General features: G+C 41.6%; 1 protein-coding gene across 1 annotated transcript; it reads right to left on the bottom strand.

The window, feature by feature from the left end:
- Positions 1-7761: 7761 nt before the first annotated feature.
- LOC118964422 (gastrula zinc finger protein XlCGF17.1-like) lies at positions 7762-18640 on the bottom strand. Its single transcript, XM_036975495.1, has 2 exons — positions 18463-18640; positions 7762-10389 (listed from the first exon to the last, which is right to left on the bottom strand). The coding sequence occupies exons 1-2, from the start codon at positions 18581-18583 to the stop codon at positions 9479-9481; spliced, it is 1032 nt and encodes a 343-aa protein (XP_036831390.1). The 5' UTR covers positions 18584-18640; the 3' UTR covers positions 7762-9478.
- Between the last annotated feature and the right edge of the window lie 2899 nt (positions 18641-21539).

The raw sequence follows: 21539 nt of genomic DNA, 5'->3' as shown, positions 1-21539 counted from the left end.
GGACAAAGATCGTACTTTTTGGTGAAATGTCTTTTGGTCCGATGACAGAAAAATAGAACTGTTTGGCCATAATGACCATCGTTATGTTTGGAGGAAAAAGGGGGAGGCCTGCAAGCCGAAGAACACCATCCCAACTGTGAAGCATGTGGGTAGCAGCATCATGTTGTGGGGGTGCTTTACTGCAGGAGGGACTGGTGCACTTCACAAAATAGATGGCATAATGAGAAGAAAATGATGTGGATATTTTTAAACAATATCAAGTCATCAGTTAGGAAGTTAAAGCTTGGTCGCAAACGGGTCTTCCAAAAGGACAGTGAACCCAAGCATATTTCCAAAGTTGTGTCAAAATGGCTTAAGGACAACAAAGTCAAGGTATTGGAGTGATCATCACAAACCGCTGACCTCAATCCCATAGACAATTTGTAAAGAGCAGCTCACAGATCACTGCACCTGTACATAGCCCATCTGTAAACAGCCCATCTATCTACCTCATCCCCATACTGAATTTATTTATTTATCTTGCTACTTTGCACCCCAGTATCTCTACTTGCACATTCATCTTGCACATCTGCCATTACAGTGTTTAATTGCTAAATTGTAATTACTTTGCCACCATGGCCTATTTATAGCCTTAACTCCCTCATCTTACCTCATTTGCACTCACTCACTGTATATACTTTTTTTTTTCTACTGTATTATTAACTGTATGTTTTGTTTAATCCATGTGTAACTCTGTTGCTACCCTGATAAAGCACTAAATAAACTTCAGTTAGTGCTAAATACGGCTGCTAGAATCCTGACTAGAACCAAAAAATTTGATCATATTACTCCAGTGCTAGCCTCTCTACACTGGCTTCCTGTCAAAGCAAGGGCTGATTTCAAGGTTTTACTGCTAACCTACAAAGCATTAAATGGGCTTGCTCCTACCTATCTCTCTGATTTGGTCCTGCCGTACATACCTACACGTACGCTAAGGTCACAAGACGCAGGCCTCCTAATTGTCCCTAGAATTTCTAAGCAAACAGCTGGAGGCAGGGCTTTCTCCAAAAGAGCTCCATTTTTATGGAACGGTCTGCCTACCCATGTCAGAGACGCAAACTCGGTCTCAACCTTTAAGTCTCTACTGAAGACTAATCTCTTCAGTGGGTCATATGATTGAGTGTAGTTTGGCCCAGGAGTGGGAGGGTGAACGGAAAGGCTCTGGAGCAACGAACCGCCCTTGCTGTCTCTGACTGGCCGGTTCCCCTCTTTCCACTGGGATTCTCTGCCTCTAACCCTATTACAGGGGCTGAGTCACTGGCTTACTGGGGCTCTCTCATGCCGTCCCTGGAGGGTGTGCGTCACCTGAGTGGGTTGAATCACTGATGTGGTCATCCTGTCTGGGTTGCCCCCCCCCCCTCTTGGGTTGTGCCGTGGCGGAGGTCTTTTTGGGCTATACTCAGCCTTGTCTCAGGATGGTAAGTTGGTGGTTGAAGATATCCCTCTAGTGGTGTGGGGGCTGTGCTTTGGCAAAGTGGGTGGGGTTATATCCTTCCTGTTTGGCCCTGTCCGGGGGTCTCCTCGGATGGGGCCACAGTGTCTCCTGACCCCTCCTGTCTCAGCCTCCAGTATTTATGCTGCAGTAGTTTATGTGTCGGGGGGCTAGGGTCAGTTTGTTATATCTGGAGTACTTCTCCTGTCCTATTCGGTGTCCTGTGTGAATCTAAGTGTGCGTTCTCTAATTCTCTCCTTCTCTCTTTCTCTCTCTCGGAGGACCTGAGCCCTAGGACCATGCCCCAGGACGACCTGACATGATGACTCCTTGCTGTCCCCAGGTGAAATAAAAAATAAATAAATAAATAGAGTGTGTGTGAGCAAGGAGGCCTATGAACTTGACCCAGTTACACCAGCTCTGTCAGGAGGAATGGGCCAAAATTCACCCAACTTATTGTGGGAAGCTTGTGGAAGGCTACCTGAAACGTTTGACCCAAGTTAAACAAATTAAAGGCAATGCTACCAAATACTAATTGAGTGTATGTAAACTTCTGACCCACTGGGAATTTGACAAAATAAATAAAAGCTGAACTAAATAATTCTCTCTACTATTATTCTGACATTTCACATAAAAATAAAGTGGTGATCCTAACTGACCTAAGACAGGGAATTTTTACTAGGATTAAATGTCAGGAATTGTGAAAAACTGAGTTTAAATGTATTTGGCTAAGGTGTATGTAAACTTCCGACTTCAACTGTATATAGGTCTGGTGTTGGAGATCATTCCACACTCTGTGTTCTACTACCCAGTTCTGGTGTTGGAGGTCATTCTACACTCTGTGTTCTACTACAAAGGTCTGGTGTTGGAGGTCATTCTACACTGTGTTCTACTACCCAGGTCTGGTGTTGGCGATCATTCCACATTGTGTTCTACTACCCAGGTCTGGTGTTGGAGATCATTCCCAGGTCTGGTGTTGGAGGTCATTCTACACTCTGTGGATATCCTGCATGTATTTTCTGATGTTTAATCAGACCACTTGAATGAGAGTATTTTTTGTCACATTGATAACAGCTATAAGATTTCTCTCCTGGGTGTGTTCTCTGGTGTGATTTCAGGCTGTTTGACGGAGATAAACTCTTCCCACACTGATTACAGCTATAAGATTTCTCTCCTGTGTGTACTCACTAGGGTACTACCAGCTGGCTTGATGTAGTAAAACTATCTGCACATACACAGCTACAGTGGGGCAAAAAAGTATTTAGTCAGCCACCAATTGTGCAAGTTCTCCCACTTAAAAAGATGAGAGAGGCCTGTAATTTTCATCATAGGTACACTTAAACTATGACAGACAAAATGAGAAAAAAAATCCAGAAAATCACATTGTAGAATTTTTTATGAATTTATTTGGAAATTATGGTGGAAAATAAGTATTGTATTGTCCTTCAGGGACTGTCAAAATAGCAGGATGATGTCCTCACCCCTGCCTCGCCTCTCTACCTCTGCTAGTCCTTGAATTCTCTTTGTGTCTATATACATTCCATGGACTTAATTATTTTCTGAGAAGATCTGAAAAAATAATTTGCACACATGTGTATGCTAATAGATTTCAGTTTGTATTGACTGCTAAGTAGGTTAAATGTACACTTCAAATGCAGCTGTCCTACAACATGTACCTTCTTCTTGATCCCAATTGCATTGTGTCCATGTTCTGTCCTATAAGAATTTCAAAGGAAGAGAAAATGTGTCGAAGAATAGTCTTACAAGCATTAAAACATATATATATATATTAAATAAATACTGAAAGATAAATGGCATCGACATACAATGTAATGTAAAATAGAAGAACATATTGGAGAAAGCACTAGCCATTACAGTACTGCCATACAGGCCTAATATCACATTTCAAGATATCTTTGTACACAAATTGTTTAATATTTTATCAGGCTGACTTGAAAGATTATACACAACATTTTGCTGCGTGGCAATACTGTGTTTGGACACTGTATTAATACCATTATGCATTTGAATCCCATCTACAGCTACCATCTTGACTATTAATTTCCCTCCACAAGGGGGCGTAGATGTGACGTTTCCAAAATGGGATAGTATTGTACATGTAACGTCTCCAAAATGGGATAGTATTGTACATGTAACGTTTCCTAAATGGGATAGTATTGTACATGTAACGTCTCCAAAATGGGATAGTATTGTACATGTAACGTCTCCAAAATGGGATAGTATTGTACATGTAACGTTTCCTAAATGGGATAGTATTGTACATGTAACGTCTCCAAAATGGGATAGTATTGTACATGTAACGTTTCCAAAATAGGATAGTATTGTACTTGTAACGTCTCCAAAATGGGATAGTATTGTACATGTAACGTCTCCAAAATGGGATAGTATTGTACATGTAACGTTTCCAAAATGGGATAGTATTGTCCATGTAACGTTTCCAAAATGGGATAGTATTGTCCATGTAACGTTTCCTAAATGAGATAGTATTGTGCATGTAACGTTTCCTAAATGGGATAGTATTGTACCTGTAACGTTTCCAAAATGGGATAGTATTGTACATGTAACGTTTCCAAAATGGGATAGTATTGTACATGTAACGTTTCCTAAATGGGATAGTATTGTACATGTAACGTTTCCAAAATGGGATAGTATTGTACATGTAACGTCTCCAAAATGGGATAGTATTGTACATGTAACGTCTCCAAAATGGGATAGTATTGTACTTGTAACGTCTCCAAAATGGGATAGTATTGTACATGTAACGTCTCCAAAATGGGATAGTATTGTACATGTAACGTTTCCAAAATGGGATAGTATTGTACATGTAACGTTTCCAAAATGGGACAGTATTGTACATGTAACGTTTCCAAAATGGGATAGTATTGTACATGTAACATTTCCTAAATGGGATAGTATTGTACATGTAACGTTTCCAAAATGGGATAGTATTGTCCATGTAACGTTATGCCCCCTTGTGAGTTAATAGTATTGCATGCTGTAGCAGGCTATATAAAGAGGAAGACCTCCATTGACGATTCAGTTCATTGTAACATCTCCTCTGGACAGGTCACCATCCTTAGTTAGTTAGTTAGTTAACGTTAGCTAGTTCATTCTCACAAAAGTGAGAACTGCTCTAGATTGGAAACTTACGTTAATGAGTGTAAAGCCATGTTGGCTTGATGGAAACTATACACAATATTTGGTAAATAATATAGTTGAGGAAATAATCCAAACCTCGTTGTGCCTAGTTAGGACATAACGTTAGCTAGCCAACTAACGGTACTGTACTGTAGCTCATACAACGCCGACGTCAAACCGGCTTTCTAATATTTACGTTAATTAACTATAGTAACGTTATGGAAGATATTCACAGAAAACCATAATAGTCTTCGTTATTCATTATTAGTATGCTATATTATTATAATACATTATTTTGAGACATATTCAGAGCCAAACATCAACCCAACTTAACCTTTTTAACTGTTTTCGCATCCAAACTTGTCACCATCGTTTTCAGTTGTAAATGCGAGGTTCCCGGAAGAAGGGCAGCAAGAACGGAGGTTCCTCGATGAACCCACCTTCTAACAAGTTCTTTGAAGAACCTTTTGGGTCTGTTTTTCATTGACCAAGAACCCTACGGTTCTTAGGGGATCTGAGAACAACTCCAGTTGAACCCTTCATTTTAGAGTGTAGTCAGCTCTATTTACTCTCAGATTCAAACATGCTGATTGGCATCAACGATCAAGTCAGCTGCTGATCCAATACAGTATGAGGTGAGACGGTGAACAGATGTTGAACTGGGCAGTCAGCTGCTGCTGCTCCAATACAGTATGAGGTGAGACGGTGAACTGATGTTGAACCGGGCAGTCAGCTGCTGCTGCTCCAATACCGTATGAGGTGAGACGGTGAACTGGGCAGTCAGCTGCTGCTGCTCCAATACAGTATGAGGTGAGACTGTGAACTGACGTTGAACTGGGCAGTCAGCTGCTGCTCCAATACAGTATGAGGTGAGACTGTGAACTGACGTTGAACTGGGCAGTCAGCTGCTGCTCCAATACAGTATGAGGTGAGACTGTGAACTGACGTTGAACTGGGCAGTCAGCTGCTGCTCCAATACAGTATGAGGTGAGACGGTGAACTGACGTTGAACTGGGCAGTCAGCTGCTGCTGCTCCAATACAGTATGAGGTGAGACGGTGAACTGACGTTGAACTGGGCAGTCAGCTGCTGCTGCTCCAATACAGTATGAGGAGAGACGGTGAACTGACGTTGAACTGGGCAGTCAGCTGCTGCTGCTCCAATACAGTATGAGGTGAGACTGTGAACTGATGTTGATCTGGGCAGTCATTCATTCTGTACGAGTATCAAATCAAAGTCTGGTCTATCGTTGTTGATATTGAACAAGCCTACTGCACATTGTGGTGGAAATTCTAACCATTCAGGAGAGACTTTTATATTTCTTCAAACAATCAACCTTTATTTGATAAGATTTGTAGTAATGTAGCTGGTCAGCCCTACTCTCTGAGGTGGAAGGCCGAGAGCTCGATGACACAAGGAGTTCAGAAGCCTTATATAGTCAAACTATCTTGTGCATATAGAAAACACGTGATCTTGGTGTGTGGAGAACAAGACAGACTAACTGTGAATTGGTCATTTCGTTCTGTAGCAACAGCTAGTTACTCTAGTCTTCTAGTGAGGTATCAAAACAACAGGAAATCACTCTAGACACAGTTCCTCTGAAGTAGATCAATGGTTCCCCGAATTGGGGCAAGCAAGCGCCTTTGGCCTGTCTGTCGAGAGGGTGTGTGGTTGCACACCCACACAAACATACACATAAACTTCTCAACCTTAAAAAGATCATTCAACACATTAGAAGTCATATCAACTTAAAGAGGTTAACATAGATTTTCCCTCACAACATTGCACAGAGATAAATCAGACCCAGCCTGAACTGTGTTATGTAGTAGGGAGTTGTAGTTTCTCTACAGATAAATCAAAGCCAGCCTGAACTGTGTGACGTAGTAGAGAGTTGTAGTTTCTCTAGCGATACATCAGATCCAGACTGAACTGTGTGATGTAGTAGGAAGTTGTAGTTTCTCTAGAGATAAATCAGATCCAGCCTGAACTGTGTGATGTAGTAGGGAGTTGTAGTTTATCTAGAGATAAATCAGACCCAGACTGAACTGCGTGATGTAGTAGAGAGTTGTAGTTTCCAACAGGCCAATATTCTACATAGTTTCGCGCATAAAACATAATTAACTACAATGACCATAATCCATTGCGTGCCTACTTGTCTGTCTGTGTTTATTTTACACCTGCTATGTAAAAGAGACAGAAGAATGCACAATGGTCAATGCTATCTGGGATCCAGTCATAAAGCCTTATTTACTTTAATGAACTAATAAAATAGTCATTTTGTCAGACTGCAGCTCTGCACTTTATTGACTGGCTGATCCATTCATCCTTCCATCCCTCCTCAGCCTTCCTCTCCTCTGAAGACCTAGTGAGGGTGGAGCTCAGTCAGAGAGCTGTTGAGGGACTGATTAGGAAGAACACTTCTACAGGCAGAGAGGTGAGAGGTCACACATGGTTTAGATGGTAAATATTTATGTCCCCTTAGCGGTTCATCACGTCAGCAAAAAGGGAATATGTTCCATCATCTATGTTTATTTACATTAGTGCAAATTGTCCACTGATTTGGTGTAATTTCTCACCCCTTTTGACTGTATGAAAGTACATTTTCCCTCAGTCACATGCACTTATTTGATATTATGAAGGTAATTTGTGTCAAATGTACTTTTCCCCACTCATTCACCCCATCTCTTTACATTGCTGATGCATATTCGGTGGCCACTCAAATTCCGAACACAATGCCCATCCTGGCAGATCTAAACCTAATGCAGTACATTGTGACTTTTGTGCATCCAGACCTAATGCAGCTTGGAGTGATCAGATGACAGAAGTCACATTTAGGTGCCAGGTGTAACTGAGGTCATAGATGCTCTATATCCATTACTTTGAGTGTTTTATATAATATGACTAAATGTGTTTCTTTCTGTGTTGCAGGGGCAGTCAAAAAATGGAACAGCAAGACATAACATACATGACATAAGCAGAGCTGTGGGAGACCACCTCAAGCCCCTGGTAGAGCCAGGGGTGGTGTTTACCACTCCACCACACCTTCAGCAGGCTGGAAAAGTGGGATTGATACTTTTTTTTTCCATACTAAGAGGGACCAAGAGTCTGTTGATTGGCCAGTCATTGGGTTCATTTGTTGAAATCAAATCAAGCTTTATTAATTCAGTACATTTCAGACATGGATGCAACACAATGGCTTCACAGGGAAAAAATAAAGAAAATAAACAGAAATATTTAGTACACAAGAAACAGAAGACTAACAACTAAAAAACTAATGAACATTCTAAAGAAAGTCCATTGATTAAAATATTAATTGGATGCAACATCCAACCCAAAATATAAGCTTGTTTTTTAGAAGTGACTCTGAAAGACACTATGGGGGTGTCCACTGAAAATTGACTAGTAACAACAACTGGGACATAAAAGACACCCACCACGAGACACACTAAATCTGCCCAAGAAAAGGCAACAAAAAAAAAAAACACCAAAAAGGTGGTGCAACTAAAGGTGTTGACTCTCCACATCGATCAAGACAACTGGAGCACTGGGCCAGACACTCTTAAATAGAACCTGGACCAGCTCAGGTGAAACACCTTCCCACTAATGAGATGGACAAGCCAGCACAGGTGTAACACATACTGACTAACGAGGTGACACCAATCAGTGCGTCCTACGTGCTAACGAGCTATACGTTTAGGAAGAAGTCCAACCTCAAAACATAAATGGAAAAACCAAAGCCTGTAAAATCTTCCCCTTTAAGACAACAAATATATCCTATATTTTTGATGGACAAGTTTGCTCACCACCAACAAAACAACTTCCATTTCACAATATAATCAACTAAAATGCTTTGCCTTCTACAATATAAACATGATGTTTACTGGCTGGGAACAATTAAAAACATGTATTTCTAAATAATAATATACAATCGTATCATTTCTATAGAATCCTAAAACTCACTAGCTTCTAGAACTCTCATCGTCTTAAAACTCACTAGCTTCTAGAACTCTCGTCGTCCTAAAAAACTCACTAGCTTCTAGAACTCTCTTTCCCTTGGAACGAGCTCAAACAAAACTCATCTCCAATAGGGAAAAATGTGCAATGAAAATAAATTAAGCTCCATGGCAACGCATATCGATTTGTGGGGAAATCAGGTTGAACCTGCTCTTGAAACTTACAAAACAAAACACATGGAAATGGAGATACCTTTTACCTCACTGGTTAGAAGACAACCTGCAGAAGACAGTCAGCTACATTTTAGAGTGATGCATTTAAATGTAGGGGTCGCTAAACAAAGAGAAACAACACTTATTTGTCATCACTCATCGGTATCCTGTTGAAATCAGTTGTGCCGAGTCCTGTTAAAACTAACAGCTCAAAAACCACACGGAATCTGGGAATAATGTGTCCATCCCTGGTTAGAGGACAATTTGTAGAAAACAGCCAGATACATTTTGATTAAAATGGGTCGCCAACGCGGTAAGTAATACAGCTCTTTTTTGTTAAATCTCATTAAGAGTACTCTTTCAATTCAGAGCCTGGTCTACATTGTGACATCATTAAAATACTTATTCTACAATGTTAAACATTCTACATTGTGACATTATTTCACTGAATCATGAAATAACTCCTTCATGTATGCATTTTCTGATGTTTGATCAGAGATCTTTAATCAGAGTATTTTGTCACATTTGATCGCAGCTTTAAGGTTTTTTCTCTCCTGTGTGTTCTCTGGTGCACTTTCACTCTGCTTGACTGAGTATAACTCTTCCCACATTGAGTACAGCTAAGGGATTTCACTTCTGTGTGTCTTCTCTGGTGCGCTATCAGGCTGTTTGAGTAAAACTCTTCAAACATTGAGAACAGATACATGGTTTCTCTCCTGTGTGTGTGTTCTCTGGTGTATCTTCAGATAGCTAGACGCAGCAAAATTCTTCCCACATTGATTACAGCTATACGGTTTCTCTCCCGTGTGTGTTCTCTGGTGTATCTTCAGATAGCGAGATGTAGCAAAATTCTTCCCACATTGAGTACAGCTATAAGGTTTCTCTCCTGTGTGTGTTCTCTGGTGTATCTTCAGATCACCAGATATGATAAAACTTTTCCCACATTGATCACAGCTAAAAGGTTTCTCTCCAGTGTGTGTTCTCTGGTGTGATTTCAGGTTGCCTGACTGAGTAAAACTCTTCCCACATTGAGCACAGCTATAACGTTTCTCTCCTGTGTGTGTTCTCCGATGTACTACCAGGCCCTTTGACTGAGTAAAACACTTCCCACATTGATTACAACTATAGCGTTTCTCCCCTGTGTGTGCTCTCAAATGTATCTTCAGATAGCCAGATGTTGTAAAACTCTTCCCACATTGAGTACAGCTAAAAGGTTTCTCTCCTGTGTGTGCTCTCTGGTGTATCTTCAGATAGCCAGATGAAGTAAAACTCTTCCCACATTGAGTACAGCTATAACTTTTCTCTCCTGTGTGTGTTCTCTGGTGCACTATCAGGCTGCTTGACTGAGTAAAATTCTTCCCACATTGAGTACAGCTATAAGGTTTCTCTCCTGTGTGTGTTCTCTGGTGTAATTTAAGTTCTGATGAAAATTTGAAATGTTTCCCACAGTCAGAGCAGCAGTGAGATTTCTTCCCTCTGGGTCTCTGCTGGTGTTTCTTGAGGTGTTCTGATCTGGAGAGACTCTTCTCTGCCTTGTCAGCATCATGATGTTGTTGAGGCTCCCCAGAGGATCCACGATAGTCACATCTCTCTCCTGTGTGAAAAAGTCAGACAGATGGTTAAAGTCCCAACAACAACAGAAATGTACTGTTTGAGGTAAAAGGTGATGCCTGAAGTAAAATAAAATAACGTATTGATTTGCAGGACACCTCAGGATGGTAAGTTGGTGGTTGAAGATATCCCTCTAGTGGTGTGGTGGCTGTGCTTTGGCAAAACGGGTGGGGTTACAGTGCCTTGCGAAAGTATTCGGCCACCCTTGAACTTTGCGACCTTTTGCCACATTTCAGGCTTCAAACATAAAGATATAAAACTGTATTTTTTTGTGAAGAATCAACAACAAGTGGGACACAATCATGAAGTGGAACGACATTAATTGGATATTTCAAACTTTAAGAAATCAAAAACTGAAAAATTGGGCGTGCAAAATTATTCAGCCCCTTTACTTTCAGTGCAGCAAACTCTCTCCAGAAGTTCAGTGAGGATCTCTGAATGATCCAATGTTGACCTAAATGACTAATGATGATAAATACAATCCACCTGTGTATAATAAAGTCGCCGTATAAATGTACCTGCACTGCGATAGTCTCAGAGGTCCGTTAAAAGCGCAGAGAGCATCATGAAGAACAAGGAACACACCAGGCAGGTCCGAGATACTGTTGTGAAGAAGTTTAAAGCCGGATTTGGATACAAAAAGATTTCCCAAGCTTTAAACATCCTAAGGAGCACTGTGCAAGCGATAATATTGAAATGGAAGGAGTATCAGACCACTGCAAATCTACCAAGACCTGGCCGTCCCTCTAAACTTTCAGCTCATACAAGGAGAAGACTGATCAGAGATACAGCCAAGAGGCCCATGATCACTCTGGATGAACTGCAGAGATCTACAGCTGAGGTGGGACACTCTGTCCATAGGACAACAATCAGTCGTATATTGCACAGATCTGGCCTTTATGGAAGAGTGGCAAGAAGAAAGCCATTTCTTAAAGATATCCATAAAAAGTGTTGTTTAAAGTTTGCCACAAGCCACCTGGGAGACACACCAAACATGTGGAAGAAGGTGCTCTGGTCAGATGAAACCAAAACTTTTTGCCAACAATGCAAAACGTTATGTTTGGCGTGAAAGCAACACAGCTCATCACACCATCCCCACTGTCAAACATGGTGGTGGCAGCATCATGGTTTGGGCCTGCTTTTCTTCAGCAGGGACAGGGAAGATGGTTAAAATTGATGGGAAGATGGATGGAGCCAAATACAGGACCATTCTGGAAGAAAACCTGATGGAGTCTGCAAAAGACCTGAGACTGGGATGGAGATTTGTCTTCCAACAAGACAATGATCCAAAACATAAAGCAAAATCTACAATGGAATGGTTCAAAAATAAACATATCCAGGTGTTAGAATGGCCAAGTCAAAGTCCAGACCTGAATCCAATCGAGAATCTGTGGAAAGAACTGAAAACTGCTGTTCACAAATGCTCTCCATCCAACCTCACTGAGCTCGAGCTGTTTTGCAAGGAGGAATGGGAAAAAATGTCAGTCTCTCGATGTGCAAAACTGATAGAGACATACCCCAAGCGACTTACAGCTGCAATCACAGCAAAAGGTGGCGCTACAAAGTATTAACTTAAGGGGGCTGAATAATTTTGCACGCCCAATTTTTCTGTTTTTGTTTGTTAAAAAAGTTTGAAAAATCCAATAAATGTCGTTCCACTTCATGATTGTGTCCCACTTGTTGTTGATTCTTCACAAAAAATACAGTTTTATATCTTTATGTTTAAAGCATGAAATGTGGCAAAAGGTCGCAAAGTTCAAGGGGGCCGAATAATTTCGCAAGGCACTGTATATCCTTCCTGTTTGGCCTGTCCTGGGGTATCATCGGATGGGGCCACAGTGTCTCCTGACCCCTCCTGTCTTAGCCTCCAGTGTTTATGCTGCAGTAGTTTGTGTCGGGGGGCTAGGGTCAGTTTGTTATATCTGGAGTACTTCTCCTGTCTTATCTGGTGTCCTGTGTGAATTTAAGTATGCTCTCTCTAATTCTCTCTTTCTTTCTCTCTCTCGGAGGACCTGAGCCCTAGGACCATGCCTCGGGACTACCTGGCATGATGACTCCTTGCTGTCCCCGGTCCACCTGGCCGTGCTGCTGCTCCAGTTTCAACTGTTCTGCCTGTGATTATTATTATTTGACCATGCTGGTCATTTATGAAAATTTGAACATCTTGGCCATGTTCTGTTATAATCTCCACCTGGCACAACCAGAAGAGGACTGGCCACCCCTCATAGCCTGGTTCCTCTCTAGGTTTCTTCCTAGGTTTTGGCCTTTCTAGGGAGTTTTGACAAGATGACCAAGAAGTGGATTGAGATAACAAGTTCAATTACATATCACATAGCGAAAGAGATGGAACCAATTCTATCTGGAGAAAGACGGTTTCAGTAAGTTGATTCGAACTTTAGACCTAAGACACGAGATTCCGAGCTGTAAATACTTCAGGAAAACATGTCTGCCAGAACTCTACACAGAATGTTGGGACAGAGATGCCAAGAAAATCCGTAACGCTTCATTCTTCTCTACCACTGCCGACTTACGGTCAAGCTGGACCACAGAGCCATACATTAGCCCCATAATTCATTACATTGACGACAACTGGAAGCTGCAAAGCAAACACCTTCAGCCCTCTTATTTCCCAGATGAACACATTGGATAAATCATTTCAGCTGGGCTGAGGTAGGCACTTTCATCCTGGGGCTTGAAAGAGTCGCGTCAAGTATGTATGACTACCAACTGTGGATGGAACACGGTCAAAGCATTGGAGCTGAACAAATGGACAAGACACAGGCTACACATTGCTATTGGTAAGTATAAACGTCCAAAACACAGAGCAGGTAGAAAAATAACCTCACTTAAAAACAGCATAACTTAAATTGCAGAATAACTATTGTATTCTTTATCTCCTCTGTTTAAAGTTATAGCTGACTACACTGCATGATCCTTCTTATGCATTAAGCAGAATATATACCACTATGCAAATCCATCATATTTGTAATATGTAAATGTGTGCAATATCCAAACATTACATTGCCTTTATTTATAATTAATACATTAGCCTCTGGTTTCAATGTATTCTCTCTTTCAATAATAAATATCATACTATATAAATTATCCTGTTTTCTATAGCTCTCTTAATCACAACAGTAGTATGTAAATCTATAGATGGATTAAATGCAAGGAAGTGGTCAGCCCATTTTCCTATAGTTGGAAGAAGCAGAAGGCCCTGACAAGTCCACAGGATAAACTGAGCCGGCCCCTCAACAAGCTCATCACAGAATCCCTGATAAGGTGGGGATCTCCACTGCAGATTATGGAAACAGTCCTGGAGCAGGAAAAGGCCGTCACACAAGTCCTGGCAGCAGACAACAACATTATAGCACCTTGCACCCTCCTGGCAAGACATTGAGGTCTTTGAATACAATGACGTGTCAACAGCTGTAATAATTTGACCCCCACAGGAAATCTACACTGGCAGTTATAGAAAGACCCATTTACTATATACCCATTGATTCTTGAAGAGTATACACTACCATTCAAAAGTTTTGAGTCACTGAGAAATGTCCTTGATTAATCGGTATTTTTGGGCGCCGATTTGCAGAATTTTTTTTTTTTTTTTTACACCTTTATTTAATCTTTATCTGACTAGGCAAGTCAGTTAAGAACACATTCTTATTTTCAATGACAGCCTAGGAACGAGGCAGAACGACAAATTTTTAACCTCGTCAGCTTGGGGGATCCAATCTTGCAGTTAACTAGTCCAATGCAATAACACCTGATAACATTGCACTCCACGAGGAGCCTGCCTGTTACGCAAATGTAGTAAGCTAAGGTAAGTTGCTAGCTAGCATTAAACTTATCTTATAAAAAAACAATCAATGACTGTCATTGCTCCAATGTGTACTTAACCATAAACATCAATGTCTTTCTTAAAATCAATACAAAGTATATATTTTTAAACCTGCATATTTAGCAAAAAAAAATAAAGATTAGGAGGCAATATTAACCAGGTGAAATTGTGTCATTTCTCTTGCGTTCATTGCACGCAGAGTCAGGGTATATGCAACAGTTTGGGCCGCCTGGCACTTTACGAACTAATTTGCCGGAATTGTACGTAATTATGACATAACATTGAAAGTTGTGCAATGTAATAGGAATATTTAGACTCATGGATGCCACCCGTTAGCTAAAATACGGAACGGAATAAACGTTTTGTTTTCGAGGTGATAGTTTCCGGATTAGTCAAAGGTATATGGTTTAGAGAGAAATAGTCGACGCGTTATAATTCCTGTAATAACTTGCGGCTGAACTTGAAAGGGGTTCCTTCGTTATTTTACCGTTCATGTCTTCCATTGAGAATGTCTTGATCTACTTCAAATAAGGTCTGTGTTTCGTGCTGGCTTAAACCACCTCAGCGTTTTGATACCCGTGTAAATCTCACTAGGATAAGGTAACGTTTGTCAACATATTTTCATAAATCCACTCTACAAAAAAAATATCTTTGCTTATATTTAGCCAATATTGATCAGAGTTACCTTGTCCTATGGATATCAACACAGTTAGCCTACACGAAACAGACCTTATTTTAAGTGAATCTAAAAATATCCTATGGAATAAATGAAGGAACTGCTTTTCAGATTTTCCTAGAAGGTGTCATGGGAATTATGACTCGCACTTTGGTCGTCAACTCTTACCATGCCCATTATTAAAATAGGATTTCCTGCATTTAGGAATTACAGTTTGTTTTCAACATTCATCACAGGTAACTTAAACTCTATTTTTATTCAAACAGTTGAGTGTGTCTCCTAAGCAGACTCTTCAGTATCATTGTCACTTCAGAGATGTGTGTGTGTGTGTGTGTGTGTGTGTGTGTGTGTGTGTGTGTGGATTTATGTATTATATTAGGTTAAAATAAAAAAGTGTTCATTGAGTATTGTTGTAATTGTCATTATTACAAAAATGTGTGTATATTCTGTATGATATATACACTGCTCAAAAAAATTAAGGGAACACTTAAACAACACAATGTAACTCCAAGTCAATCACACTTCTGTGAAATCAAACTGTCCACTTTGGAAGCAACACTGATTGACAATACATTTCACATGCTGTTGTGCAAATGGAATAGACAACAGGTGGAAATTATAGGCAATTAGCAAGACACCCCTAATAAAGGAGTGGTTCTACAGGAGTTAACCACAGACCACTTCTCAGTTCCTATGCTTCCTGGCTGATGTTTTGGTCACTTTTGAATGCTGGTGGTGCTTTCACTCTAGTGGTAGCATGAGACTGAGTCTACAACCCACACAAGTGGCTCAGGTAGTGCAGATCATCCAGGATGGCACATCAATGCGAGCTGTGGCAAGAAGGTTTGCTGTGTCTGTCAGCGTAGTGTCCAGAGCATGGAGGCGCTACCAGGAGACAGGCCAGTACATCAGGAGACGTGGAGGGGAGGGCAACAACCCAGCAGCAGGACCGCTACCTCCGCCTTTGTGCAAGGTGGAGCACTGCCAGAGCCCTGCAAAATGACCTCCAGCAGGCCACAAATGTGCATGTGTCTGCTCAAACGGTCAGAAAAAGACTCCATGAGGGTGGTATGAGGGCCTGACGTCCACAGGTGGGGGTTGTGCTTACAGCCCAACACCATGCAGGACGTTTGGCATTTGCCAGAGAACACCAAGATTGGGAAATTCGCCACTGTGCTCTTCACAGATGAAAGCAGGTTCACACTGAGCACATGTGACAGACGTGACAGAGTCTGGAGACACCGTGGAGAACATTCTGCTGCCTGCAACATCCTCCATCATGACCGGTTTGGCGGTGGGTCAGTCATGGTGTAGGGTGGCATTTCTTTGGGGGGCCGCACAGCCCTCCATGTGCTCGCCAGAGGTAGCCTGACTGCCATTAGGTACCGAGATGAGATCCTCAGACGCCTTGTGAGACCATATGCTGGTGCGGTTGGCCCTGGGTTCCTCCTAATGCAAGACAATGCTAGACCTCATGTGGCTGGAGTGTGTCATCAGTTCCTGCAAGAGAAAGGCATTGATGCTATGGACTGGCCCGCCCGTTCCCCAGACCTGAATCCAATTGAGCACATCTGGGACATCATGTCTTGCTCCATCCACCAACGCCACATTGCACCACAGACTGTCCAGGAGTTGGCGGATGCTTTAGTCCAGGTCTGAGAGGAGATCCCTCAGGAGACCATCCGCCACCTCATTAGGAGCATGCCCAGGCGTTGTAGGGAGGTCATACAGGCACGTGGAGGCCACACACTACTGAGCCTCATTTTGACTTGTTTTAAGGACATTACATCAAAGTTGGATCAGCCTGTAGTGTAGTTTTCCACTTTAATTTTGAGTGTGACTCCAAATCCAGACCTCCATGGGTTGATAAATTTGATTTCCATTGATAATTTGTGTGATTTTGTTCTTAGCACATTCAACTATGTAAAGAAAAAATTATTTTATAAGAATATTTAATTCATTCAGATCTAGGATGTATTATTTTAGTGTTACCTACATTTTTTGAGCAGTGTATATGTACCTTTAATTTTAAATAAATCATAATCGGTCGACCTCTACTCTAGACCCAAACTGCTACAGACCTATATCCCTCCTGCCCTGCCTTTCTAAAGTCTTCAAAAGTTAACAAACCGATCACCAACTATTTCTAATCCCACCACACCATCTCCACTATGCAATCTGGTTTCCGAGCTGGTCATGAGTGCACCTCAGCCACACTCAAGGTCCTAAACGATATCATAACCACCATCGATAAAATACAGTACTGTGCAGCCATCTTCATCGACCTGGCCAAGTCTTTCGACTCTGTCAATCACCACATTCTTATCGGCAGACTCAATAGCCTTGGTTTCTCAAATGACTGACTCGCCTGGTTCACCAACTACTTCTCAAATAGAGTTCCGTGTGTCAAATCGGAGGGCCTGTTGTCCGGTCCTCTGGCAGTCTCTATGTGGGTACCACAGGGTTTAACTCTCAGGCCGAATCTTTTCTCTGTATATATCAATGATGTCGCTCTTGCTGCTGGTGATTCTCTGATCCACCTCTACGCAGACGACACCATTCTGTATACTGCTGGACCTTCTTTGGCCACTGTGTTAACAAACCTCCAAACGAGCTTCAATGCCATGCAACACTCCTTCCTTGGACTCCAACTGCTTTGAAATGCTAGTAAAACTAAATGCATGCTCTTCAACTGATTGTTGCCCGTCCAGCATCACTACTCTGGACGGTTCTGACAACTACAAATAAACTCTCCTTCCAGACTCACATTAAGCATCTCCAGACTCATGCTGCCAAACATACCCTCGTAAAACTGACTATCCTACCGATCCTTGACTTTGGCGATGTAATTTACAAAATAGCCTCCAACACTCTACTCAGCAAACTGGATGCAGTCTATCACAGTGCCACCTGTTTGGTCACCAAAGCCCCATATACTACTCATCACTGCGACCTGTATGCTCTCGTTGGCTGGCCCTCCAGCAGATATATTTCACTGGTCATCCCCCAACACTTCCTTTGGCCGTCTTTCCTTCCAGTTCTCCGTTGCCAATGACTGGAAAGAATTGCAAAAATCACTGACGCTGGAGACACATCTCCCTCTCTAACTTCAAGCATCAGCTGTCAGAACAGCTTACCGATCACTGTACCTGTACACAACCTGTAAACAGCACACCCAACTACCTCATCCCTATATTGTTATTTATCCTCTTGCACCCCAGTATCTCTATTTGCACATCACCATCTGCACATCTATCACTCCAGCGTTAATGCTAAATTGTAATTATTTCGTCTCTATGGCCTATTTATTGCCTTACCTCCCTACTCTTCTACATTTGCACACACTGTACATAGATTTTTCTATTGTGTTATTGACTGTACGTTTGTTTATGTGTAACACTGTGTTGTTGTTCTTGTCACACTGCTTTGCTTTATCTTGGCCAGATTGCAGTTGTAAATGAGAACTTGTTCTCAACTGGCCTACCTGGTTAAAAAAGGTGAAATAAATAAAATACATTTTTAAAAAAGACAGTACTTACTAGTGTTAACCGGGGCCCGTTCATCGTTAGAACCATAGGATGCCTTAACATGCCTTTGGGAAACCGAGCCCAGATATCCAGTTTCCTCCTCTTCATCTTCTTCTTCCAACGTGACAGTCATCTCCCCCTCCTCCTCCTTCACTCCAAAAACAGCTTCCTCCTCTTCTTTTACTGTAACGTCCTCCTCCTCTTTCACTCTGAATGCGTCTTCCTCTTCTTTCACTGAAACGTCTTTCTCTTCTTTCACTGTAACAGCCTCACCCTCTACTTGCTTTGGTATTTTGACATCCTCTTCCTCCTCTTTCACGACAACGTTTAGCCACAGACCCTCTTTCTCCGTCCAGCAGACACGCTCTTCTTCAGCAGGAGAGTAGCTTAGTGAACTCATGGTCGGAGATGTTAGTTAGCTAGGCTAATGCTAACTTAACCAGCCCGCTGGCTGACTAATAACAACAACAACGGTAAATATGAAATTAAATCGGATAACTAACTAGACGACAGAAGTGGGTATAAAACACAGTGGCTAATATACACTAAAGCGTCTAAAGAGCTTTATTGGTTCGGCTATTTTGGCTAGCAAGCTACTGAGGTGGCTGACTAACTGTTGACGCTGTTGAAAGAAGCGTTCCGTCCACTAGAATATACGTCACGCTAGCAGCATCGCATGAAAGTCTCAGACCGCCATCTGCTGACTGGAGTGGGTAACGCAGTTGAGTAAAACGTGAAACAGCAGGGAGCAGGTCTGGAACCCTCGACCTTCTAGCCCGAGGTCCGGCGCATGCTCGTGCGGTAGAGTCGATTTCCGCGCATATAAACCCAGGTTCGTTACAGTATATTTAAGTTAAAGTTAAAGTGTAGGAAGCATGAGTTTCTACTCTCCAGTGTAACAACAGCATTACCTTAAAGTCCCACATGATATATTGTTACACCATGTAGGAGCAGTATAGACCTACAGTAGCTAGCTACTTATTTAGATTTGGTTTGACTTAATGAAACTGCCTTAAATGTGCTGTAGTAAAAAAATATATTTTCTCACTAATCAATCAACACATTCCTGTCCTTGTATGTCTCAATATAATAGTATTATTTAATTAAATCCATGTAAAATAAGCTTTGTCTGAAAATATAATATTTCTCGCAACTGCGTTTCCCCTCCAGTCAGCAGACGGCGATGTGCGTCTTTCAGGTGATGCTGCTAGCGTGACGTATAATCTAGTGGACGGTTCTTCATAAATAGCTTGTCAACCACCTCGGTAGATTGCTAGCCAACATACCCGAAAGATTCAAGCTGTTTATACGCTTTCGGTGTATTTTAGCTACTGTGTTTTAGACACACCTCTGTCGTATCTACTTGTTAACCTATTTAATGTAATATTACGTTATTTTGTATTAGTCAGCTATAGTAGTTGGCTGGTTAAGGTAGCACTAGCATAGTCGCTAATGATAGCTAACTAGCTAACATCCCCGAACATGAGCTCCCTAAACTACTCCCCTCCTGTTAAAGGAGAGGTCTGCTGGACGGAGAAAGAAGCTCTGGGGCTGGACTTTGTCGTGAAAGAGGAGAAGGAAGAGGAGGATGTTACTGTGAAAAAAGAAGTAGAGGTTGAGGCTGTTACCATGACAGAAGAAGAGAAAGACGTTTCAGTGAAAGAAGCGGAAGACTCGTTCAGAGTGAAAGAGGAGGATGTTACAGTAAAATAAGCGGAGGAAGGGAAAGGGGATGCATTTTTTGAGTGAAGGGGCGATTACTGTCCCATTGAAAGATGAAGAGGAGGAGATAGGATATCTGATTAACACCAGTAAGTACCTTTTTAAATTAGTTTTTAACTGGATATTCGGAGTTGGCTCGTCAATACCTCTTCAACGGAGGGCCCTGGGATGATGACTGGTATGTCTAGAATCAGACGACGTAGAGAGCAAGCTACCCCTTGTTTTCTCCCTTCCGTTTCCAAAAAGTGACTTAACATATATATTTGAGAAGGGTCTATCTGCTGACCGTAGACTGGGGGGCATGGCATGTTGTGATTTTCATGTAGTGATGTTTTACTACACACAGTGCCCCCCAATAGTGCCATGTGAGAGTTGGGTTGACTACACCAAAGATTATGGATATACTGACAAGATGTCTCTCTGCCCTAACAAGGGGAATTGTTGTCCACAAAGCGGCACTGCGGGTTGTCTTTCTCCCGCCTATTCTTTCTTTGGATTGGTGGATACATCTTATTGTAATCTATTATTTATATTCTATGAGGGTTGTTGTCGTCAACCGCCTGTATTAAATGGAGAGATATGCTAAACTACTAGCATGAATATGCATAGCAATCTGGAGACAACTGCTACAGTGTTTTTATCAAAGTTGTCGGTATGTCACGTGTCCACATAACTTAATCATTACTAAACTTCTGTTGGATCAAGTAAACCTCACGTAGCAAATAAGCCATTCATTTTGTTGTTGACCAAATTCGACACTTTCCACATCGGGTTGATAATTGTTTCCACTTGGATACAACCTACTGTAGCCTACTGGCATGACCTAGAGAGAGAGAACCACTTGGATACAACCTACTGTAACCTACTGGCATGACCTAGAGAGCTAAAGTTGTAAAATTCCTGGATTTTAAATGAATATTTTCCAGTAATAATTATCATTTGTATCTTCCTATCCACATGTGAGATCCCTCTCCTTTGTCGTCCACCCTACACAAATAACTACAGTGGGACTCCCAATCCCGACCGGATGTGATACAGCCTGGATTCAAACCAGGGACTGTAGTGACGCCTGCACTGAGATGCAGTGGCTTAGACCGTTGCGTCAACTATTAGAATGCTGTACTAGAATGCTTAAAAGGCCTCTCAAATGTTTAATATTAGTTATCGGTATTGTTTTTTGGGTCAAGGAAAATATTGGATATCGGTTTTGTCCAAAAATGTTATATCGGTGCATCCCTTTATTCTAAAATGTATCACAATACCCCATAACGCCAAAGCAAAAGCAGGTTTAGATTTTTTGCAAATGTATTGAAACTATTCCCCAGGATAACTAGTCTGAGAGTAATGTAAGATCCCAGGATAACTAG

The sequence above is a fragment of the Oncorhynchus mykiss genome, chromosome 4 (assembly GCF_013265735.2).
Source record: "Oncorhynchus mykiss isolate Arlee chromosome 4, USDA_OmykA_1.1, whole genome shotgun sequence".
NCBI classification, from domain to species: Eukaryota; Metazoa; Chordata; class Actinopteri; order Salmoniformes; family Salmonidae; genus Oncorhynchus; species Oncorhynchus mykiss.
The sequence above is the reverse complement of the archived record's forward strand: the minus strand, read 5'-3'. Positions and strand labels throughout refer to the sequence as shown.

Bases quoted from the DNA above. Each gene is read 5' to 3' on its own strand.
- LOC118964422 (XM_036975495.1), bottom strand. From the start codon at position 18,583: ATGACTGTCACGTTGGAAGAAGAAGATGAAGAGGAGGAAACTGGATAT. The intron at 10,390-18,462 runs GTAAGTACTGTC...TTTTTCACACAG, and splicing joins ACGGGCCCCGGTTAACACTA to GAGAGAGATGTGACTATCGT.